A 25,529-nucleotide genomic window follows, 5' to 3' on the forward strand; every position below is an offset into this window, starting at 1 on the left:
GATCGATAGATAGATAGATAGATAGATAGATAGATAGATAGATAGATAGACAGATCGATAGATCGATAGATCGATAGATAGATAGATAGATAGATAGATAGATAGATAGATAGATAGATAGATAGATAGATAGATAGATAGATAGATAGATAATGGTTTAATTTTGAGTCATTTGGCCCTCCATAATTTCCACAGTAAGCAATGGAAATTGGATATGAGGGATGCTTTCAGGGATAATATGCATAGTAAAATACAGGTCTGAACCCCCAGTCTTAACGTTGCGAGCTTGATCAACCTGTCAGACTCGAGTCAGACTCGAGCACCGTGCAAGCGTGCGTTAAATGCGGTGTGTGTCTCTTTAAGAGCGCAGGTGAAGGGTGTGGTCAAACAGCAATTTCAAAGTTTCCGGGAAAGAAAGAAAGTAAACAGGTTGAAGATGGACATGAATCAAGCGTGACACAAAATATACAAGATTCGAAGCCCAAAGCGAGTTTCGAACGGTCGCGATTTTATCGGAATAATTTCCGGTTATTTATTTAATTCATAGAAAATGGTTTGATGCGTTTGCCGGGAAACAAAAGGAAGCAAACGAATTTGCCAAGGAAAATATTTGATCCCATAATCTGATGGGATATCCTTACAATCCTAAAATGATCATATCGGCAATAGCTCTACATCTGCTTCTTCTGTCCCATCAAACAGGTGAGTTGACAGGAAAATCTATTCTGGTTTCACTTTTATATGAGCTATTATGCTGAGCTATTCTTATGTATTGTATATAGATACTACAAAGTCATTTGCTATAGTGTTTACATGGGAATTTTCAAAAATACCATGGTGCATGTTCAAACCCCTTGGACGTACCATAGTACTTTTTTTGTAAGTGAAACCATTGTACAGAATGATATTGACAAGATCTAGTACCAAGGTGTTACAATTGCACCGTATTCAAAAAACATGGTATTCCCACACTACTTTTGCTGCATGTTTGTAAGTGATCACAGTACTGCTTTAAACCACATTGCTCTGTCCTTCTTCCTGTAGTTTCAGAGGAGCAGGTGCAGCGGTATGTTACTGGAGAGAAGGCTGAGAATACTACACTACAGTGTCTGGACCAGCCAGTTAATGCGTCTTCACTTCTATATCGCTGGAAGAAAAATGGGGCTGTTGTTGCAACCCAAAACCCCTCGAAGCCATCAGAGCATCTTTCCATTTCAAACAATGGCTCTCTTTGGATCAGTGGCCTTCAGTATATAGATGAAGGCCAATATGAATGTGAATCCCAAACAAAGGATGGCAGCTCATGGCAAACTCTCTCAAACATCCTGCTTCGAGTTGCCGGTATGGTGCTATGGATATCTAAATCATGCTAAAGCGACAATGGAAAGCTTTGATATGCAATAGATGTCTCTGGTTTCTGTGAGATCGGGAGTCCGACTTCAAACAGGTTTTTCTGGTTTAACTGCAATGCATGAAGCTAGAAAAACCGCCACCATGTGACTTAGATGAGTAGGATAGACACTATGCATAACGACTAACCGAACACAACAATTACAATTACAATGTAGTTCCTCTTAACATTTTTTTTAAAGTTTGGGGTCAGGAAGATTTTTGAAATAAAACGAATATTTTTCTTTAGCGAGGACTCTTGCTAGTGATCGTAAAGAAAAATCCATTTCAAATAAATGCTTTTTGTAAACCTTCTATTCATCAAAGGAATGTATCACATTTACCAGGAAATTATGGAGCGGGTACAACACCACTGATAATAATCAGAAATGTTTCTTGAGCAGCAAATCAGCATGATTCATGAAGGGTCATGTGACACTGAAGACTGGCGTAATGATGCTGAAAATTCAGCTTTGTGGTTTATATTGCATAGTGGAGAGGAAGTGAAGTGTATTGGACATCATGTGACTGGAGAGGAGAATTCCTGCTCCTTTAAGCTCAGTAAGACCCATTTTTTCTATAGGACTACAGTTTTGATTTTGTTCCTTTGATTTTATGCAAAATGTGATAGACATGTTTTAATGAGATTTACCTTCCGTGTTGTTTTACCTTTCTCAGTGTAATGATTTTTTTATTTCAGCAATTGACAGTAAAGACATTTATCATGTTACCAGAAATGTACATTTAAAATAAATTCTGTTTTTAAAATGACTTTTTATTAATCAAATAATCCAGAAAAAGGGTATCACATTTTCCACAAAAATATATTAGGCAGCACAATTTCTTTCAACATTATTAATAATTAGGGATGTAATGATTCACTCAAGTCACGATTCGATTCACGATTTTGATTTCATGATTCGATTTTTTTTTAACAAAATGAGATTTAAGAAAAAAAATGATAAATCAAATGTGTCCTTTTATTATTGCTTGAACAAAATGCTGCACGTTTTTTGTGAAATTGAAATATAACACTATAATAATATACTAATATAACACTTGCATATTATTGCTCTTTTGTTGGTTTTGATTGCTTCTGTTGTCCTCATTTGTTTAGTCTGCTAAATAACAAAATTTAAATATAATGTAAAGTAAATAACAATAATAAATTGAAATTTTAAAACAAGTCCCAAATCAAATAAATAAGTAACACAAATAAAATAAATATCTTTGTATAAACAAAATAAGGCTTCGTCTGTGCTCTTTTTCATTTAAAATTAGAGGCAAACACATTTGAATCATGATCCAAACAAAGATGCTGCATACATGCAACATGAGCAGTTTGTAATCTAAATTAGATTGTATAATTTCGAAATCTGAAGCAAAAACAGAATGATTTGACTTCAGTTTTGTGAAACTATACATAAAAAATATCTGCATGAAACCGAAACAGCTGACGAGCTGTACGAGACGCAGATTCACTCTCCGCCAGCAGGTGGCGCTTAAAGCATTTCCTTGGTTTCCGCTGAAAACAAAGCAGCGCTGCACTTATGGCAAGATGAAAAGAAAAAATACCATCTAAATTTTTCTATAGACAGTAAGTTCCCCTCAGACATACATCCATATAAACTCCTACCCCTAATTGAATCACGATTTGTTTAGCATCTCAATCGATTTTCAACCGGCTCGCGGTTAATCATTACATCCCTAATAATAATAAATGTTTCTTCAGCTGCAAATCAGCATATTAAAATGATTTCTGAAGGATCATGTGACACTGAAGACTGGAGTAATGATGATACTAAAAATTCAGCTTTGTCAACACAGGAATAAATTACATTTTAAAATATTTAAATAGAACTCAGTTAATTGAAAATGTAATAATATTTCTGTTTTACTGTATTTTTTTATCAAAGGCAGCATTGGTGAGCATAAAAGACTTCTTTCAAAAACATTATAAAAGTCTTACCGACCCCACCGTTTTTTGTAATCACATTTTTCTAATCTAAACTATCAGTCCAGTTTTTGCTTAAATTAGCTTTTTAGTAGCACAAATGAAACTTTATTTTCTTTGAGTGGGCCAACATAACCAATGTTGTGAGTTTGGGCCAGGGTTACGTGTGTCTCCAAAAAAATCGATGAAACTTCTTTCAAGTTGGGAAGTCTTGGCCTAATGGTTAGACTCATAGGCCAAAGGTTGTGGGTTCGAGTCTCGTATTGGCAGGGATTGTAGGTGGGGGGAGTGAATGTACAGCGCTCTCTTCCACCTTCAATACCACGACTGAGGTGCCCTTGAGCAAGGGCACACGTTGTGTGCCCTTGAGCAAGGCACCGAACCCCCAACTGCTCCCCGGGTGCCGCAGCATAAATGGCTGCCCACTGCTCCGGGTGTGTGTTCACGGTGTGTGTGTGTTCACTGCTGTGTGTGTGCACTTAGGATGGGTTAAACGCAGAGCACTAATTCCAAGTATGGGTAACCATACTTGGCCACATGTCAGGTCACTTTCACTTTCAAATCAGCCACTATATGTGCAGTTCTTTTGAGTTTTGATCTTTAAACACTCCCAGAATATTACAGCTTGAGTTTTTGCTTGCCTTCATCTTCCACTGCATCTCTGGCTAAATTTACTAAATTGAAACCATTATATTTAATGTGTCTTCCAGAGATGCCGTATCCCTTAGGAGATCCCATGGTAACCGCTTTGGTGGGCAGCAATATCACCCTCAGCTGTACTGAGACCGAATCTCTGCCACCGGCAAAGACTGTCTGGATGCGAAAGGACAACAAAACCATCAACACCACCTCCAAATATATTGTGTCTGATAATAACCCCAACTACAATCTCACTATAATCAATGTAACTAAGGAAGATGAAGGGATCTACTACTGCTACAGTATAAACCCTCTTGGTCCAAAAGAACTGGAAGTGTATCTTACTGTGAAGAGTAAGTTAGAAACTTGAATGTTTCTCCATACTTATTATTTTTTTAATATAACAAGAATTCTTTTATTCCTAGTTAAAACATGTCCAGATCACATTTTGTACTCAAATTCAAAATAGATAATGAAACCTATTTTTAGACCATTCCTATTTTTCACACTGTCACAAGACGGTAATATGTCTGAATATTTAATTCTTGAGTTTTAACTTTTTTTATTTGCATTCAAGTAATCTTATGATTTCCGTTGTTTAAGAATGAGATGCATGTTTTAAAAAATACATCACAGGTCAGATCTGGAGATACTTCAAATACTACACTCTAAAAAATGCTGGGTTAAATACAACCCAGTGCTGGGTAAAATAGGGACAAACCCAGCAATTGGGTTGTTTTGACCCAGCGCTGGGTTATATTTAACCCAGCATTTTTTTAGAGTGTAGTGATGCTAAAGCTATGACACCTGTGCATGAATGTGATCAGACAAGATGTTTCTGACATTGCTCTGTAATACCTCTCCCTTTGCAAAAGTATTACACAACACCCTCCACGTGAACTTCTTCCCTTTGTGATAAAATAAATTTCAGACTGTGTGCAATATGACAACGTTTAATCTTTGTTCTCAGCTTCTGCAGACAATAAAGGGGCCGTGGTTGGTGTCTTTGTTTCCGTTTTGATAATGATGATCGGTATCACTGTCGGTGTAACGATATATTCAAAGCGGGATAGAATTTGTATTGGTAAGTATTTTTGCATACTGAGTGCCTAAATAAAACTCTTTTCGTAAGGATTCTTTGTATAAATGTTTATTTTTATTTTTCAGGTTTAGGATTTAGGTAAGTATGACCACAAAACATTAAAATGCATTAATAATCATGCACTCTAAAAAATGCTGGGTTGTTTCGACCCAATGTTGGGTCAAATATGGACTAACCCAACTGTTGGGTTAGTCCATATTTGACCCAACATTGGGTTGAAACAACCCAGCATTTTTTAGAGTGTAGTAATATGTCAGCATTATTCTAAAATATGTGTTTATTGTCTTCATACATACTATAACATGCGCTGGCAAGGATGTGTGAAGCTGAGGCTTTGTAACATTTTCTTTCTAGTCATTTAGATGATGACAGAGGGGATATACTGAGTTTAGTGGATTCAGATGAAGAGGTAATTTTCCATGATACTGTTCCACAACTCCCTCCGCTGACAAACGGACACGCAACCACACTTGTAGAGATTCACAGAATACCATCCAGTAAGTCAGCGGTGTCCCGAATATTGTTTAGACATTTGTGATATGGTATCAAAAGGAGTTTGTTTTGAAAGAATTGGGAACTGGGAAATGTTATATCATGATGAAATTAAACTTGAGCAAATAAAAGTAAGGCAAGTTTGAAAAACGACTCTTTTGATATTCAGTTGAAAACTTTGGAAATGTTTTTTTTTTGTGTGTAAATACAGTATGTATCAAATTCAAATAATTATCAAAATAATTCTGTATTGAATATATTTTCTGTAGTTATGCTCCGCTCTGAAATATTTAGTATTTGGTATTGATGATAAATTGTGGGTTTTCTGTACTTTCGGATTTGCTGAAACAAGTGTGTGTTTATTTTACAGGTGATCATGAAGATAATGCAGACCGTACAGTACAACATAACGATCAAACGCATCCAGAACCAGTACAACAGATAGCAGACTGTTAGTAATCAGTTTAAATGTACAGAAAATCAATTCTTCCAAATGGTAAACTCTGCTAAATTATTTGTTTGTGTGATATTTTCCTTGTATAATATTCCAGCAATCTGTGTAAAGTCTAAAGGTCTTAAACTCATTTTAGAGAGGCCCTGTTTTTATTTTCAGTATTAGTTTTTAACATACTGGTCTCAATTCATGAAATTAAAACTTTTACTACACCATACTACAGTATGTCAGTGAACTGTTACGAAATGTTATTGTTACTTGAACTGGTTTGAATGATGCTTTCTGTAATATTGTATGGGTGAATCTCAACAAAATATGTCTGGGTCATATTTCGTGGCAAAATAATAATAAAAAAAAACGTAATTATATGAAGCCTATTTTGTACCATTGCAATTTCTTTGCATTGTGAATTAATTTTCATTTCAGATTTCCCTTCTATTCTCATTACTGTAAAACATCCAGACATTTTACTAACTTGTGTGTTTTGCAATTTTCATTTTCTCAATGGTGATTTCTTGTAATACAGTAGTGATATTGTCCATATATGTGTGTGTGTATATATATATGTGTGTGTGTAGTTAAACAGCTTAAAATTTAAGCCTAAACTGAAGGCAGTACAACAAATACTAACATTAGGGTGACCATACGTCCTCTTTTTGGACCTTAAAAAATGGGGTGTTCTGACGATTTGTGCTACCCTGTCAGATTTTGCTACCTCCCATTAAAACAGATGGTAGCATAATTTGATAGCGAAAAGTGCTAGGCCTACCTATCAGATTTAGCTTCCATCGTGATATAAGGTGTGAGGCTTTTGTACACCTACCCCAACCCTAAACCCACCCTTACAGTAGGATAAATACAGTGTTGGTAGCATAATCTGATAGGTAGCATTATTTTTTCAGAACACTGGCCGGGATTTCTAAATCGCCCAAAATGTCAGGGATTTGGCTTTTGAATTTTCGTTTTTGTTTTAGAGCCCTGCGAGGACTGTGTCTAGTCTCGCCTAGTCCCTCAAACATTCTAATATTGCATATAATTTTCGTGCATCAGGAGGCTTCTATCAATATGCGGAGAATCTCTTTTGGATGAGTATACAACGTATGCTGTTCTGTGTCAGCTGCGTCACACGGATACGCTGTTTCCGTTCAGATCAAATCACAACAACGTAGGAAATAGCATATGTTGTTTACGTCCAGCGGATATTCTCCAAAATGGCACCAGGGTGATGCGGAGGAGACGAATTGTTGAATAAAGTCGTTATTTTTTTTCTTTTGCGCACAAAAAGTATTCTCGTAGCTTTGTATAATTGCGAATGGACCACTGATGTCACATGGATTATTTTACAGATCTCCTTGCTATGTTTCTGGACTTGGTAACATTTCAGTTGTGTTGCTGTCTATGGAGGGTCAGACAGCTTTCAGATTCCATCAAAAATATCTTAATTTGTGTTCCGCAGATGAACGAAGGTCTTACGGGTTTGAAACGACATGAGGGTGATTCACGAGTTCGCACTAACATATAATATGATTGAGCAATTAGTAGCATATTTGGCGTGCTGTCCAGAGGCAGGGCTCCGAGCTCGGGATAGAGCCCGAACCCAGAACCCAGGCAACATCTTCAAGGCATAACTTTAAACCCCTTGCAACATCATCCAATGTCGCAATCACCCTCAGGAGGTACACAAGCAAAAGCTAAACTGATCATTGTCAATTATCAATTATTTTTACAAAATTTGCCCTGCATACATTTTTGTCTTTAATGTGTAGGCACTTGAGGCCCAGTGCCCAATTTGCACAGGAACATTTCCAGTGTCAGAAGTAGAACCGCATGCCAGCTTTTGTGGAGAAAGGTAATGGTAATAGTGACTCACAATAAAGCTTAAAAACACCTAAAAGGGACAGTGCTCTAATTTGGGTCATATCTCATAACCTACCTGACTATGTTCATTATATTGGTTCAAAACAGTACATTGCAAAGGTCATAAAAATATCATATGAAATATATACACACACACAAAGTTGTTTGCAAACATTACTTTTGCTTTAATTACTGCCTCAGTTCGGTGTGGCATGGAGGTGATCAGTTTGTGGCACTGCTGAGGTGGTATGGAAGCCCAGGTTTCTTTGACAGTGGCCTTCAGCTCATCTGCATTTTTTGGTCTCTTGTTTCTCATTTTCCTCTCGACAATACCCCATAGATTCTCTATGGGGTTCAGGTCTGGTGAGTTTGCTGGCCAGTCAAGCACACAAACACCATGGTCATTTAACCAACTTTTGGTGCTTTTGGCAGTGTGGGCAGGTGCCAAATCCTGCTGGAAAATGAAATCAGAATCTTCAAAAAGCTGGTCAGCAGAAGGAAACATGAAGTGCTCCAAAATTTCTTGGTAAACGGGTGCAGTGACGTTGGTTTTCAAAAAACACAATGGACCAACACCAGCAGATGACATTGCACCCCAAATCATCACAGACTGTGGAAACTTAACACTGGACTTCAAGCAACTTGGGCTATGAGCTTCTCCACCCTTCCTCCAGACTCTAGGACCTTGATTTCCAAATGAAATACAAAACTTGCTCTCATCTGAAAAGAGGACTTTGGACCACTGGGCAACAGTCCAGTTCTTCTTCTCCTTAGCCCAGGTAAGACGCCTCTGACGTTGTCTGTGGTTCAGGAGTGGCTTAACAAGAGGAATACGACAACTGTAGCCAAATTCCTTGACACGTCTGTATGTGGTGTCTGGACAACTGTCAGATCAGCAGTCTTCCCCATGATTGTGTAGCCTAGTGAACCAAACTGAGAGACCATTTTGAAGGCTCAGGAAACCTTTGCAGGTGTTTTGAGTTGATTAGCTGATTGGCATGTCACCATATTCTAATTTGTTGAGATAGTGAATTGGTGGGTTTTTGTTAAATGTGAGCCAAAATCATCACAATTAAAAGAACCAAAGACTTAAACTACTTCAGTCTGTGTGCATTGAATTTATTTAATACACGAGTTTCACAATTTGAGTTGAATTACTGAAATAAATGAACATTTCCACGACATTCTAATTTATTGAGATGCACCTGTATATATATAAAAATTATTATTATAAAAATGTTGATATTTTTCAGATATTTGTCAATGAGCTCAGGATCTGTTGAGCAGCAAATCCTCCAGCATGTTCTGTCAGTCATCTCCTCTCAACCCGTGATCAGTAAAATCTGACTCCTGCAGCTCCTGTCTGCTGTATTTTTTCTCGATTGAATTGGGCTACTTTTAAACTGTTGCCATGGCTTGATTTGCCCCCCAGGGTTAAAAGATTTGAAATGTTGCATAAATTACATTTGACTGAAATGCTTGTATTGAAACATTTTGCGTTCTACCTATGATAAAACTGTGCTAGATAGATGTCAAGTTTTGTGAAGAAAGTGAAAGTGAAGTGACATGTGGCCAAGTGACCCATACTTGGAATTAGTGCTCTGCATTTAACACATCCAAAGTGCACACACACAGCAGTGAACACACACACACACACCGTGAACACACACCCGGAGCAGTGGGCAGCCATTTATGCTGCGGCGCCCAGGGAGCAGTTGGGGGTTCGGTGCCTTGCTCAAGGGCACCTCAGTCGTGGTATTGAAGGTGGAAGAGAGCGCTGTACATTCACTCCCCCCACCGACAATCCCAGCCGGTACAAGACTCAAACCCGCAACCTTTTGAGTTACAAGTCCGACTCTCTAACCATTAGGCCACGACTTCCCTGAAGTCGTGGCCTAATGGTTAGAGTGCCCAGTGCCCCTTCCCCGAGAAGGGGCACTAGGAAGCTTTTTAGCTGCGTTTATGATCAATATGCATAACAGTGACTGTAAAATATGTATATTAGGTATGGAAATGACATATTTTGAGTTTTGATATTTGAGATTGCGCTACTTTGGGCGCTTTCGGCATTACTTTAACCACCAACCAACCACACCCCAGTCCCCCACCCGGCACGCCCGCCCGCACTGTCCTCTTTTTGGAAAGCTAAAATATGGTCACCCTAACTAACATTGTGTATAAATGCAGTTTTAATAATATTTTTTTACATAATTAAAAATGAGATCTCTTTAATAATGAGGATTGGGGGTGTGCTTAAATTATGTCTACTGTACATTTTCAGTAATGTATAAAACAATACTTAAACTAGCTTTAAATGGCACTATAAAATAAAATGCATTCAAAGCTGTCAAATCACGATACCTTGAGACGTAAATGACAAGTATAAAACACTGTAAATATACAGTAGACACACCCAAGTAGGTACTGTAATCAGAATGATACACGCTTGACGATGGGGTCACGTGGTTTGCCCATCTGGCCACGCCCCCTAGTGAATGACTCTCTATGTAGAGGAGAGGTGAAGTGAAGCGTTCGTGATTTCAGTGGTAAGATGTGCACTTCGCTTCGAGGTTGTACTGTCAAAGGTAAGGCAATTCACATAATGTAGATGATATATAAGCATATGCATTTGATAAAAGAGGAAAAGACGTTTTCATATTAGTAGAAAATGAGTAGTTCCGGATATGCGCATTTGCTTTTGTACATGACAGGTCTCTTTAATTGTGACAGAACCGCATGATCTGATCGCGGAGCTGAAACCCGCTCAACCCCCGCGTCTGTACGGCTCTGCCGGCTGTGAGACATGGAGCGTCCGCTTCTCCCCGGACGGATCTTCCATTTATGCTGCGGCGCCCGGGGAGCAGTTGGGGGTTCGGTGCCTTGCTCAAGGGCACCTCAGTCGTGGTATTGAAGGTGGAAGAGAGCGCTGTACATTCACTCCCCCCACCGACAATCCCAGCCGGTACAAGACTCAAACCCGCAACCTTTTGAGTTACAAGTCCGACTCTCTAACCATTAGGCCACGACTTCCCTGAAGTCGTGGCCTAATGGTTAGAGTGCCCAGTGCCCCTTCCCCGAGAAGGGGCACTAGGAAGCTTTTTAGCTGCGTTTATGATCAATATGCATAACAGTGACTGTAAAATATGTATATTAGGTATGGAAATGACATATTTTGAGTTTTGATATTTGAGATTGCGCTACTTTGGGCGCTTTCGGCATTACTTTAACCACCAACCAACCACACCCCAGTCCCCCACCCGGCACGCCCGCCCGCACTGTCCTCTTTTTGGAAAGCTAAAATATGGTCACCCTAACTAACATTGTGTATAAATGCAGTTTTAATAATATTTTTTTACATAATTAAAAATGAGATCTCTTTAATAATGAGGATTGGGGGTGTGCTTAAATTATGTCTACTGTACATTTTCAGTAATGTATAAAACAATACTTAAACTAGCTTTAAATGGCACTATAAAATAAAATGCATTCAAAGCTGTCAAATCACGATACCTTGAGACGTAAATGACAAGTATAAAACACTGTAAATATACAGTAGACACACCCAAGTAGGTACTGTAATCAGAATGATACACGCTTGACGATGGGGTCACGTGGTTTGCCCATCTGGCCACGCCCCCTAGTGAATGACTCTCTATGTAGAGGAGAGGTGAAGTGAAGCGTTCGTGATTTCAGTGGTAAGATGTGCACTTCGCTTCGAGGTTGTACTGTCAAAGGTAAGGCAATTCACATAATGTAGATGATATATAAGCATATGCATTTGATAAAAGAGGAAAAGACGTTTTCATATTAGTAGAAAATGAGTAGTTCCGGATATGCGCATTTGCTTTTGTACATGACAGGTCTCTTTAATTGTGACAGAACCGCATGATCTGATCGCGGAGCTGAAACCCGCTCAACCCCCGCGTCTGTACGGCTCTGCCGGCTGTGAGACATGGAGCGTCCGCTTCTCCCCGGACGGATCTTATTTTGCCTGGTCGATGGGATACGGCATCGTTAAACTCCTCTCCTGGCCGCTGACATCCAAAGAGTGCGTCTGGGTTCATAACACAATGGGTTAATTAATATATAGGCTTATATGTAACACCACAATAAATTCATATTATGGGAGAACCTGTCACTAACAAAAAAGTAATATCACATCTGAAAAAACAGCTGAAGCCGGTCCTTGTTGGCTGGTTTTAGCTGGTCTTCAAGTCTGGTCATAGCTGGTTTACCATTAAAAAATTGGGTTACACTTTATTTTAAGGTGTATTTGTTACAGTGTAACAGTGTAATTACATTTAAGTACTGAGTAATATTAATTAACAACATGTATTAACTAGGTTTAGGATTAGGGGTTGGTTTAGGGTTATTGCATGTAATTATGCATCATTTTGTGCTAATACTATAGTAATTATATGTAACAAGGACACCTTAAAATAAAGTGTTGCCAAAAATTGTTTTATGTATGGTATATGGGATTTATCACAGTACCGTGGTACGGTACTTATTTGAACAAAGGTAATGTGGAACAATAAAGGAGCAATGGAGGAAGCTGGAGCACAACTGAACCTTCTACATTCCTCTTTGTATTAACAGTAGCGCCGAAGCTGGATGCAGTGAAGAGAAGACACTCAACTGCAGGCAAACGGTGTGGGCACTGGCGTTTGGACCATGCATGTCTACCCGAGTGAATGCTTTACATCAGAACGGACGTGATCATGAGCTACTGCTGGCCATTGGTCTGAACAACGGCGTGATCCAAGTGTGGGTCGTCTCAACTGGTAAGACTGAACTCTAGACTTGTTTTCACCGTCAAGAACTTAGATTGGTGTAAACATTAACAGCATGGTGTTATACACATGTAGTATAAGGTTTAATATGCTAGTAAATCCCTGTTCTGTCTTCAGGAAATCTGCGGGTTACTCTAACCGGACATCAGGCTCCTGTCAGGGATTTAGTCTTCACTCCAAATGGAAGTCTCACGCTTGTCTCAGCCTCCCGAGACAAAACTTTAAGGATATGGGACTTGGCAAAGAAAGGTCAGAGCATCTGATGTGGAAGCAACCTATCTTTGCAATGGGATGAAAATACGTTTTCATGACCTTTAATTTTGTACTTATGAAGATCGTAATGCTGATATTTGCAGGCGCCAGTCCCCATGTGCTGCGGGGTCCAGACTACTGGGTCTTCAGATGTTCCATATCACCTGACTGCAGTGTGATCGCTTCTGTTTGCAACCTCGATTCTGTGAGTTTCTTGTTTTTAGTATTATTTATATACTGATACATTATTAGTTAATATTTTGAATGAGCTTTTATTTTATTTTCATTTATTTGATTGATTTTGCTGTGCTTTTGTCATTTTTATTAGTTATTTTTTAATATTTCTATGTAGCTTTATTTTTTATCTACTTTTTTACATTTTATTTCAATTAACAACAATGCTGCAATGGCCTCAAAAGCTGTATGCTTGCATTAACAATGTCAACAAAGAACATTTGTCTTGTTCATTAAGTAGCAAGTAAGTGTTTTTTAAACACACAGCACACACACATTTTCCAAAGTAAAACAGTTCACAAACAGAAGTTTGTTAGATTTTGTATAATAAATAATAGTAATAGCTAAACTGTTCAAAAACACTTTTGTACAGTAGTTACTGCACTGAAGCTGTGTTTACTCTGCGAGGATGTCTTCTAGTAGTTATATAAAGGGTTTAGTTATATAATCAGGGAGACTTTTATTCTCTGCAACAGGATATCCTGTAGAGCCATGCAGATAAAATAATAACACTGTTCTTTTTATTGTTGTGATTGTGATTACTGAACTGTGTTACATCGTCCGAATGTTGTTTTCCCAACAGAAGGTGTATTTGTGGAGCTTGCGGTCCTACACCTTCATGAGACACCTTACATACGACCACGAACGCACCATGGCATCATGTGACTTTTCCCAGGATGGAGCGCTGCTCGCGATCGCTTCGTATCATTCGACCACAGGCTGGTGGCTGGAACTGTGGGACCCCTATACAGCTGATCTCATGACTAGAGTAGAGTATGTTGGCCAACCAAGATGTTATCTTCACATATCATATTTTTATTAATTAATTTTTTACAGTTTTACAATACTTATGATTTTTTTTGAAATAAAGAAAATTAGAGATAAAGCCGTTTTACTTATTTTTGGGACAAAAAGTTCGGAACAGTGGGAATGTTCTGCTAAACGTCATCTTTCATGCTTCACAGAAAAAAAGAGAATCTTTTTTGATGACAATTTTATTATTTTGAAAATTACATTCAATGCTGAATGATTTGATGTTTTTAATAAATGTAGACATAAATCGTCTAATTTCCTAACTGATATGGTAAAAATAAATAGTTTACCCAAAAATGAACATATGCTGAAAATGTACTCACCTTCAGGCCATTCAAGATATAGTTGGGTTTGTTTCTTCATCAGAACAGATTTGGAGAAATTTAGCATTACATCACTCGCTCACAAATGGATCCTCTGCAGTGAATGGGTGCCGTCAGAATGAAAGTCCCAACAGCTGATTAAAACATCACAATAATCCACACCACTCCAGTCCATCAATTAACATCTTGTGAAGTTGAAAGCTTCTTGTTTGTAAGAAAAAAATTCATCATCAAGGCATTTTAAATTTAAGTTATCTCTTCTGGTCAAAATACGAGACAACATTTCATCCTTGCACATCAAAATCCACTGATTTATGTGTTTGGAAATGTTTTGGACTGTTTTTGCCTGTGAACAATGCTTGATCTGTGCATATTTCATTCCTGATTCAGATGAGATGGCTTTTTTTTTTTTTTACTGGAAGCAGCAATTTTATGTATAGATGACTCATATTTTGGCAATCAAGGCGTTTTAAATTTAAGTTATCTCTTCTGGTCAAAATACGAGACAACATTTCTTCCATCTACTATCCTTGCACATCAAAATCCACTGATTTATGTGTTTGGAAATGTTTTGGACTGTTTTTGCCTGTGAACAATGCTTGATCTGTGCATATTTCATTCCTGATTCAGATGAGATGGCTTTTTTTTTTTTTACTGGAAGCAGCAATTTTATGTATAGATGACTCATATTTTGGCCAGAAGAAACCTTTTAATGTTATTACATGAATCAGGTGAATCTGTTCAATTCATGTAGATAAAGTATCCATGAGTCATATGGGAGTGGTGCTGTTTGCTTCATTCGTATTTAATTAATCAAACCAGTCATAAATAGAACAGTGTGCACACTTCTGTACTGATTTACTAAATAACTTGACATTATAAATGTACTCACTCAATATCAGCAAGTTTTATAAGCAAGCCCATGCGGATGGAGGGTGGGAAGTCCACTGAAATAGAAACACAAAAACATTAGAGCAAAATTAACCCACCTAACTGTGCTCAAACAACACTTTGATTGCGTGACCAATACATCAGATTTAAAATAATCAAATCTAAATATCTTTTGTTATTTTAAAACATAAAAAAAAAAAACCCTACAGAAAACATGGCATGCTGTGCGATAAATATATTTTGGCATGCAAAAAAATTATAGACGCATTATTGCAGTCTGGTTTCTGAAAATAGTGTAATATTTAGTGCATTAGTGTGTGTGAAGCACGCTACTTCTAACAGGCGTCCTTTAAAAACAAGAACAATCGGTTTCCATGACAACCACAAAAGGATCTCCATGGAAACAAGGGCAGGGAAAACATGTAGCTCATCATCACTATATCAAAGTTGTGATGGGTTGTGTGTGGCGTTCTGCACTGCTTTAGTTATTTTGAACAGGAATCAGTTATAGAACCCTACAGAAAACATGGCATGCTGTGCGATAAATATATTTTGGCATGCAAAAAAATTATAGACGCATTATTGCAGTCTGGTTTCTGAAAATAGTGTAATATTTAGTGCATTAGTGTGTGTGAAGCACGCTACTCTAACAGGCGTCCTTTAAAAACAAGAACAATCGGTTTCCATGACAACCACAAAAGGATCTCCATGGAAACAAGGGCAGGGAAAACATGTAGCTCATCATCACTATATCAAAGTTGTGATGGGTTGTGTGTGGCGTTCTGCACTGCTTTAGTTATTTTGAACAGGAATCAGTTATAGAGCCATGCATGGCTGAATTAAAAGTGTAGTCTTACCACAGTGAATGAGACGATGGACTTCTGTTAAAATGTCATGAAGTGCCAGACCTTTTAGAGTTTTGAGCTGCAGAATTTCTGTTGGATCCAGATAAGGACTTTGGAAACGTCATAAATCAGCAACTTACAATTCCACAATTCCTGTATAAACACTTAATGTCATTAATAAAAGAACACTTTTTAAAATGATAAATATCAATATTAAGATAAAAAATTTTTTAAATAAAAGAATATATAATTATAATAGCATACATAATTAAAATATATAAATATTTCAATAATTCTTTTTTATTCCCTTTTCTATAGTAATAATAATAAAAGCAATTTGATGTTTGATTGTACATTCAAAATATTACATGTATATAGCACAAATGTAATGCATTGAGCATAGTCTATGTTTGATGTCATTTTCCTGATATGCATATGTTTGTAAATATATATATTTATGTGAAATTTTACCCATTTACTTTATTAATGTATTTACTGACTGTTATTATTATTAATACATTCTATCAATGTTTTAATTGTGGCAGAAAGAGTTCATGTGGGGGAAAATAGACATTTCTAAATTGTATTGAGCTTTTTGTTAATGCTTTGGAAAATATATAAAAAAAGACATCTGACTTATTAAACTAATAAAAAATAATTAAGGATTAATAAACATTCTACATTATTAATAATAATAATATTATTATAACAACAACAACACTACTACTACTAACAATAATAATTATATTTTGTAATGATCAATTTATAAAATTTAATTAATGTTTATTTAAATTTTATTGAGACTTTTTGTAGATGCTGCCTTCCAAAGCAATTTCTTATCCCCTCACAGCAATCTTAAAAACAAACAAAATACTATCTAAAAGATTAGGTTATGCGTTACTGTAAAGCTTGGAGAACTAACTAACCAACCTCTAGGGTAGAAAGGATACGGTTATATGCAGTGGTGAAGTCTTTATTGAGGGCCCAGTCCAGTATGTTAGCGATGTCTGATCTGAGCGGATGTCCAGTACATGTGTACACCGTCTCCTCTGTCACCTTCCCATAGGCCATATGTGTACTCTGTACATAAAAAAAAACACACGATACAGATTTTTCTAAATATTTTTCATGCCAGCAGCAGTGCAGTAAGCAAACCACAAAACATCACTTTTTCATATGATACACACCTGTAAAATGTTTAATGATCGCCTCATGTCTCCTGTTGAAAGGGTCACAATGGCCTTCATGCCATCTGGAGTGATGTCAATGCTATCAGTGAAAAACAGATTTTTAAATATGCATGAACCTATGCTAGGGAAATACAATGTATGGTTTTATTTGCTCAAAGTTGTGTCCTGCGCCAGAGGGCAGAGCCCATATAAAATGTGTGTTTGTGTGAAGAGTTTTTAATCAAATGGTCCGTAGGGCTGGGTCACTCGAGCCAGGCTCTTTTGTGTTCAGGGTCTTTTGAGCGGATCCATCTGATGACACACCTCAGATATCATGCAAAAATTCAGGACGGTCTTAATACTGTCATGTCAATGTTGCTCTATCTTCAACCCACACAAAAGATGTCTGGGGCCCGTTCTTCATACGTTGCTAACTAGGGATGCTCCGATCCGCCTTTTTCGCCTCCGATACGATACCTAGGGTTCGGTATTGGCCGATACAGATACCGATCCCATACCAGTGAAGTTTTTTCCCCTCATTTAAATAAATGTAGAATTTATATATCTCTGTGTGTGGCTATATAAAAATAAAGTTATGCCATTTTACAGATATATATAATGTTTGTAAAATGGTACAGCTTTTTAAATATCTGAAAGTACACTCTTAATATCAGCCTGTCAAGCTTTATAATATGATAATCAAGTATTATTTAATAATAGAAATTTAGTAATTGGAATTAAAACTTCGTAACCATGAACTTAGGACTGGTGCTGGTGCTTTTTTTGATCATTCAGTGTTCCTGAAAAAAAAAAAAACAATAATAATGATAATATATTATTATTATTCGAATTCTACTAATAAGAACAATATAAAAACTCACTAAGGATTAATGAGCTACTGGATTCATGAATATTAATCAGGTTGTGTGCGTTTGCTCGAACTGATTCGCTCAAATCAAAACAGGGAAGATGAAGACGATTTGGGCAGTCATGGCCTAATGGTTAGAGAGTCGGACTCATAACCCAAAGGTTGGGGGTTCGAGTCTTGTACCGGCAGGAGTTTTAGGTGGGGGGAGTGAATGTACAGTGCTCTCTCCCACCTTCAATACCACAACTGAGGTGCCCTTGAGCAAGGCACCGAACCCCAACTGCTCCCCGGGCGCCGCAGCATAAATGGCTGCCCACTGCTCCGGGTGTGCATAAATGGCTGCCCCCTGCTCCGGGTGTGTGTTCACGGTGTGTGTGTGTTCACTGCTGTGTGTGCACTTTGGATGGGTAAATGCAGAGCACTAACTTTTTTTTTTTAAATAATAGGTGAGCACCAGCCAATGAGCTTGTCGTTTGCGCATTAGTTCCGCCTACTACAGGAAAATCCGGCAGTTCTTAAAAGCTGAATAATTCCAAAGGAACTCCATTATTTTTACAGGAAAATACAACAAAGTATATCGTTTACATGTAGCGCATCAATTCTTGCATTTTATGTAAGACTCTCGCTCTTTGCGCGTGTGAGAGAAAGCATCAGCGAGTCGTGCGCCTTCCCACTAGATTTTACGTTACGCCAAATACACAAACACAGGTGTGCTGCGCATCCATTCAAATGAACTGAAAAATATCACAGATCGCTTGACGGAGAGTGAAACTCTGAAGCGCTCAGTCAGAGTGTTCTGTGAGTGAAAATATATCTGTGCTAATCATATACTCAGCCTCCAACTCACACACTGACGAGTAAAATCTGAGAATAATAATTGTGTGTAGTCTTTATTACTATACACAGCCAGTTTTACTCACTGAAAGATTTATTCGTCATAAAATAATTACTTCATAATTGTATTAGAGTCTTACACACGCTATACAGATAATGTAGAGTAGTGCATTTCAAAAATAAAATAAAATTAATTGCTAATTACTACATTGAAATAAAAATATAAAGCCTGTACACAAATTAGAAATCGTGAATTTAAATAATTGGGAATCATGTAAAAAATTAATAAAATGAAAACATTTATCTATTATAACATTTATGTAGATTTGTTAGCTTGGCTGTTTCCTTATAAAAGTAAAAAAATTGGTCAAGTTTTTCGTCAGGTGTCTTTTTTAATTATATGATGTCATTACGTTGCTGTTTTGCCGCCAGCCAATCGCTGCATTGCTGATCGTGGTTTCGAGTATCGATACATAGCCACTTTTAAACAGACCCATGAACGCGCAATTATCTCAGATAACTCAATCCAGCCATACTAATCATCAACAACAGGTGCGTTCGAAGAACCGAATTAGCCAGATCCTGATTAGCGCGATGATATCATCTTGGATGTGACATTTCATCTCGGATGTAATAAGCGACGTACGAAGAACGGGCCCCTGGCCTCTAATTACACACAAATAGAAATAGAAATAAATGTTTACCTTTTCTGGGAAAAATAAATAAACTAAATAAAAATTGAGTGGTGTGGATTTCTTTCAGAATGCAATCAATTCAACACTAATTTCATACAGAAATAACATCCACTTGACCTGGATTTGCTGTGATGAGTCTCACCTCTCTTGCTGTATCACATGCTCTAGTCGGGGAATCATCTGGCTCTGGGACAGGGGGCCGAAACGAAACCGTGTGCATCGAGACTGCAGCGCAGGTATGATCTTTGAAAGGTAGTTACAGATCAGACAGAAACGTGTGTTCTCTGTAAACTTCTCAATGACTGAGAGAGAGAGAAGGAGGGAGCGGGGAAAAAAAATCAGGTGTGGCTTAATGAAGTCTGCATAAATCTCCAAAAGGACTGAAAAAATATAATGCATTATTTTAAATCATACAAATTATTCAAATAAAGAATATTATAAAACACATTTTTAATAATAATAACAATAAAGAATAGATCTTTATCTATAATATCCAGAACACACAGTCATACATTTTAAAGCATAAAGCAGATGTTGTGTCAAAATGATCATAAATATCCCAAATATTAACTCTCTAAATATTTTTTTCCCAATCATACCGCTCTCATTCAAAATATAATAAAAATAATTTAAATTAAAAAATAGATACTAAATCTTAAACTCTTGAAATATTTTTCCAATCACAATGCTTATTCAAGTCTAAAAATAAAATAATAATTATTACATTAAATAATACAAATATTTAAAATCAAGAATAATATAAAAGGCATGAAATTAAAATAGTAATAATAACAGCAAATAGATCCTTATTTACTAAGATATCCAGAACAGACATTCTTACATTTTAAAACCTAAAATAAAGCAAAGTTTAAAATTTTTTTTTTTAATAGAATCAGATGCTTGGTCAAATTTAACCTTAAACTCTCTAAATATATATTTTTCTCCAATCATAATCACACTGCTCTCATTCATGTCTCAGTGTGGACAGTGAAATGGCAGAACCCTATTCTTCTGCCATCGGGACATTTGGGGGCTCAGCAGGTGAGCTGATGGAGGGGCAGATGGTACGCTACCTCTCCTTAAAGCATTCTGTGCGTCCTGGGTCATAGCATCCGCCTCGTCCAGGATCACCAACTTAAAGCCTTTCCTACAAGAAGCAACATAGAGAACGGAAAATTATTTTACAACAACAGTATACATTTTAATGCAATAAAAGTCTAAAGACACGATGTCATTCAATAGTTGCCTGTTACATATTGCTGTATGTGAGAACAGATATTACACTATACAAATTGTTCATGAATGGGATGTAAGGGTGAGTACTGTTCTTACTTGAAGATGGTTCGTGTGCTGGCAAAGCTGAGGACTGGCCCCCTTACCACATCTATGCCACGGTCATCTGACGCATTGAGCTGATGAAGTAAAACGCACAATAAAAAAAAAAAAAACATTTAAAAGGTTTGCAACAAGCATACTTATCTTTCATTTGTTAATATAAAAATAAATAAGCAAGCGATCATAAATTAATGAATATAGAATTTATTTTATAGACTTAATATCAGAATTTTTTTTACAAAATATCTATTTCAGCTTGAACGGTTCACCCAAAAATGAAAATTTGCTGAAAATGTACTCGCCCTCAGTCCTTCAAAGATGTAAAGGAGTTAGTTTCTTCATTGGAACAGATTTGGAGAAATTTAGAGGAAGCAATATTATAGACAGAGGACCCTATTTTAGCCGAAAGCAACGGTTTGAGGTTAAAAATGTCTTGATGGATTTGTTCATTACAAACACACAGCTTTTCGCTTCACACGATGTTAATTGATGGACTGGCGTAGTGTGGATTACTTGTGATGTTTTTATCAGCTGTTTATACTCTCTCTGTCTGACGGCACCCATTCACTGCAAAGGATCCACTGGAGAGCAAGTGATGCAATGCTACATTTCTCCAAATCTGTTCCGATGAAGAAACAAACATCTACATCTTGGACGGCCTAAGGAGGAGTACATTTTCAGCTATTTTACATTTTTGTGTGAACTATTCTTTTAAGTGGATGACCACATATTTTTTTTGTCATGGGGAAAAATTCGCCAAACATATGCATCTGGAAAACAACTGCAAACTTCTATAGTACCTCCAGGACCATGGAGTTGAACTCTTTATCTTTGTACAGCTGTTTAGCACATGCTAGTATAGTAGAGGTCTTTCCTGTTCCCGGAGGTCCATAGAAGAGCAGATGAGGCAATCGGTCTTCACTGATGAACTTCTGAACTGTGGAAGAAAAAGAAAGAGGACGTTTATAAAAAAAATACATTTAATTTAACAAATTAACAAGAATATACTGGTCATTTACAGACTATTAGGAAAAAATGGATGCAAAAGTACCATAAAAGTAGTCTATACAACTTTTGGAATATATATATATATATATGTTGCCTGAAGCTATATAGTTTTGTGTAATAATCAAATTAAAATTTAACATGGATGCAACTGAATTTTCATTTTGGGTAAACAATTCACAGAGACTCTCCTGTATATTACTCTTACAGTGCAAATCTTAGTTTATTAATAATAATAATACCGGTAATAATAATGAAAGAGTACAATTTATAATTCATTGATCACTGCTTACTTGTGCTCAGGATGTCTTGATGAGAGATGAGGTCATCTAATGTCTGTGGCCTGTACTTTTCAACCCTGAAAATCAAGAATTCATATTTTAAAAAATAAAAATATCATATTGTTGCTCTAGTAGAGTGACAGCAATTCTAATAAACTTTCTTACCTGTTTAAAACAACCCATAATTTACGCATACTAACATTATGGTGTTATTATAACGACAGTAGCTATAATCACAAGCAGATATTATTAATAAAGAGTTTATCATTTCAGACATGTGCTTTAATAAGAATTACTTTGCAGTGAATTGACTGATACACTTTGAGTTGTCATCGTTTTTCTCCATCAACGATACGATGTCAGGTCTGATAACGTTCTTGTGTATATATTTCATACATGCTAAATGACGAGCTCAACTACAGCCCATAGTGATTTAATATCCATAAATGAATATTGAAGTGCAATCCAGATGTAAACAAAGCAAACTTGTGCAGTGCTGCACATGTCGGCTAAAGAATGTCTCAAGTGAAATAAACACCTTTTAAGGATTAGCTAAGAACACAAGATGGAAATTCGTACTGCTAAACGCAAAGGACATTACCATGGTAAATTTCTCGCCTGAGGTTGTGCTTTACTTGTTGATGCCATCCTCTTGTATTTTGTTCAATCAGCCCCGCGATGTGCTTTGGCGCGTTTTCATTTTCTCCTTCTTCTTCTTTTTGTTCAATGGCCGTTCACTCCTTAGGAGTATTACCGCCACCTACTGTATATCTTGCGCACATGGGTGATGAATCTGTATGTACAGGTGCATCTCAATAAATTAGAATGTCGTGGAAAAGTTCATTTATTTCAGTAATTCAACTCAAATTGTGAAACTAATATATATTTTTTTACCAGTATGTGTGTTCTCTGGGAATTGAACCCATGATCTTTTGCTATGCTAACGCAATGCTCAACCACTGAGTCACAGGCAAGATCAGTCACAAGATCCTTAATCTTCCTTTCTGTGACTTCCATAAAACTGTTCTTTTTTACACTGTACAGCCACAATACTAAAACGTATTCAGGCTTGATATACACGTAACAGTTTACTTTTTCTTGCTCCCCATTCATACTTAGCTATTGAAGTCATGCAATTTATTACTCCTTTGCATTTGTTTTCAAATTTCTTAATATATCACTTCCAAGTTAATTTCTCATCAAAGATTAATCCAAGATATTTGAACTCTGTCACTCTTTCTAACAATTGGTCATATCATTTCAGTGTCATTTGTTCCATTTTCTTTTTCTTTGTAAAAACCATATATTGAGTCTTTGATACCGAAAACTTCAATCCCCAATCTACACCTTTCAAGTTCATTTATTGATTATTGTATTCCTTTAACTACATTTCCTAAATTCCTACCTCTTTTTCATACTGCACCATCATCTGCATATAATGCCTTTCCAATGCTTGGTTTAACTCTTTCAAATATATCATTAATCAAATTAAATAAAATTGGACTGATTACACTTCCTTGTGGAGTCCCATTCAGGATATCATACGATGCTGACATTTCTTCACCTATTCTTACCTAGAATGTACGCTCAAACAAAAAAAATCTAATATCCAATTATTCATTCTCCCCCCATTCCAATTTTATCTAAATTAATTAAAGGGGTCATAGGATGCCCATTTTCCACAAGTTGCTATGATTCTTTAGGGTCTTAATGAAAAGTCTGCAACATAGTTTGGTTAAAATTTCTCAATAGTAGTGTAAAAAACACCTTTTTTACCCTGTCAAAAACAGCTCTTTTCAGATCAAGCCGTTTTTGTAGCATTTCCCTTTAAATGTTAATGAGCTCTGCTGACCCTGCCCCTCTCTTCCGAGCTGCTCTCAGAGAGACTGTTTACTTTAGCTGCATTCATCCTGAAACTTGCTAATTAGCACATTATTAGGAAAGGCGATTTGCAAAGATTCATTACAAAACATTATGCTCACTTCTTCTGTAGATGAGGCTGGATCGTTAATGATTCGCACGAACATAGACGCATGTATGTAGATCGGGGGCGCATTCCCTTCAGAAACAATGTAATCCACTGCGAGTTCAGCGGCTCAGATGTCGGGAGTAAATGACGACTGCTATGTTCATTATTACATCCAACAACAGAACACCTCATTCTTGTCTACATCTGCTGCAACAATGGGACTGATCACACTGATGACAGCTCACTCAGGGCGGGTCTGAGGTAAGACGCCAGTCCAGTCTGTGCTGAAACCCTACTGTCAATCAAACTATCGTGGGAGGGGCCTGTCTGTGTGACGTCACACAGACAGGCATCTGAGATCGGCTTGATTTGAGAAAGGGGAAAACATTTAACCAGATTAAAAAAAAAACACCGGGTGAATTTTTATCATTATAGGGTGGTTGTGTACACACACTGCCAACACACATTTCAGTTCAAACAACTTGTAAAAGTGCATGTAGCATTATATGACCCCTTTAACAGTCCCTCCCTCCATAAAGTGTCATATGCCTTTTCAATGTCAAAGAAAACAGCAACAATAATTGTTTTCATTATTAGAGCTTTTTAAACATAATTTTCAAATAATATCAGAGCATCCATTGTAGATCTTTTCTTCCTAAAACCACTCTGAGCTGATGATAATATTTCTTTTTTCTCCAAAAAATTATTCAACCTTCTTACTATCATTTTCTCCATTACCTTGCATAGTGTAGATGTAAGAGCAATTGGCCTACAACTATTGGATTTTGTTGCATCTTTACCTGGTTTCACTACTGGTATCACTATTGCACTTTTCCAATCTTTGGGCAAGGTGCCTTCATTTCATATATGATTATATAAATCCAATAATGCTTTAATGGCTACGTGTGGTACATTTTTTAACATACTGTAACTGATCATGTCTCTCCCTGGCGTTGTATTCTTTGAATTGTTAATGGCCATTTTTAACTCAAAAAAAATTAAAATCCTCATATTATTATCAACTCCTTGTTTTTTTCCTACAAACATTCTCGTATATTTTACTTAGTTCTTGTCTTCTTTTTAAGAACTCTTTTTAAGAGTTTTCAATACTGTGAATTTGAGCAAAAGTTTTACCTAAGACTTCTTTACTCGTTATGGCCATTTTCTCTTCCTCTTCAGTTACACTCTTAAAAATAAAGGTGCTTCAAAAGGTTCTTCAAGCGATGCCATAGAAGAACCATTTTGGTTCCACAAAGAACCATTCAGTCAAAGGTTCTTTAAAGAACCATCTCTTTCTTACCTTTTTATAATCTGAAGAACCTTCTTTCGCCACAA

The 25,529-nt window shown here is 36.8% G+C and overlaps 2 protein-coding genes across 3 annotated transcripts; one reads left to right on the forward strand and one right to left on the reverse strand.

The window, feature by feature from the left end:
• The first annotated feature begins 407 nt into the window (after window positions 1–407).
• Window positions 408–6,398, forward strand: vsig10 (V-set and immunoglobulin domain containing 10). Its single transcript, XM_016290675.1, has 9 exons — window positions 408–702; window positions 1,045–1,346; window positions 1,717–1,720; window positions 1,861–1,950; window positions 4,054–4,335; window positions 4,953–5,066; window positions 5,150–5,162; window positions 5,439–5,581; window positions 5,947–6,398. Exons 1-9 carry the CDS (start codon window positions 627–629, stop codon window positions 6,030–6,032), a joined length of 1,110 nt encoding a protein of 369 aa, XP_016146161.1. The 5' UTR covers window positions 408–626; the 3' UTR covers window positions 6,033–6,398.
• A 5,416-nt stretch (window positions 6,399–11,814) lies between these two features.
• On the reverse strand, window positions 11,815–22,976 carry LOC107599140 (replication factor C subunit 5). 2 transcript variants are annotated; one of them, XM_016290645.1, is made up of 11 exons: window positions 22,827–22,975; window positions 22,238–22,302; window positions 21,740–21,876; window positions 20,937–21,016; window positions 20,678–20,751; window positions 19,747–19,906; window positions 17,226–17,307; window positions 16,989–17,118; window positions 16,051–16,128; window positions 15,195–15,249; window positions 11,815–11,941 (listed from the first exon to the last, which is right to left on the reverse strand). In XM_016290645.1, exons 1-11 carry the CDS (start codon window positions 22,871–22,873, stop codon window positions 11,902–11,904), a joined length of 948 nt encoding a protein of 315 aa, XP_016146131.1. In that variant the 5' UTR covers window positions 22,874–22,975; the 3' UTR covers window positions 11,815–11,901. The 2 variants fall into 2 exon arrangements, with proteins under 2 accessions (XP_016146131.1, XP_016146130.1); XM_016290644.1 differs by lacking the exons at window positions 11,815–11,941; window positions 15,195–15,249; window positions 16,051–16,128 and adding an exon at window positions 16,853–16,892 and having other exon boundaries at window positions 16,969–17,118; window positions 22,827–22,976.
• Between the last annotated feature and the right edge of the window lie 2,553 nt (window positions 22,977–25,529).

Source organism: Sinocyclocheilus grahami, unplaced genomic scaffold (assembly GCF_001515645.1).
Source record: "Sinocyclocheilus grahami isolate Dianchi unplaced genomic scaffold, SAMN03320097.WGS_v1.1 scaffold261.1, whole genome shotgun sequence".
NCBI classification, from domain to species: domain Eukaryota; kingdom Metazoa; phylum Chordata; class Actinopteri; order Cypriniformes; family Cyprinidae; genus Sinocyclocheilus; species Sinocyclocheilus grahami.

Coding starts and splice junctions, on each gene's coding strand:
- LOC107599140 (XM_016290645.1), bottom strand. CDS start 22,873: ATGGCATCAACAAGTAAAGCACAACCTCAGGCGAGAAATTTACCATG. Junction 22,303..22,826: donor CAGGCGAGAAATTTACCATG/GTAATGTCCTTT, acceptor CTTGATTTTCAG/GGTTGAAAAGTACAGGCCAC. Junction 16,129..16,988: donor CTTCACCACTGCATATAACC/GTATCCTTTCTA, acceptor TGGATCCAACAG/AAATTCTGCAGCTCAAAACT.
- vsig10 (XM_016290675.1), top strand. CDS start 627: ATGGGATATCCTTACAATCCTAAAATGATCATATCGGCAATAGCTCTA. Junction 1,951..4,053: donor TTCCTGCTCCTTTAAGCTCA/GTAAGACCCATT, acceptor TGTGTCTTCCAG/AGATGCCGTATCCCTTAGGA. Junction 5,582..5,946: donor GATTCACAGAATACCATCCA/GTAAGTCAGCGG, acceptor TTTATTTTACAG/GTGATCATGAAGATAATGCA.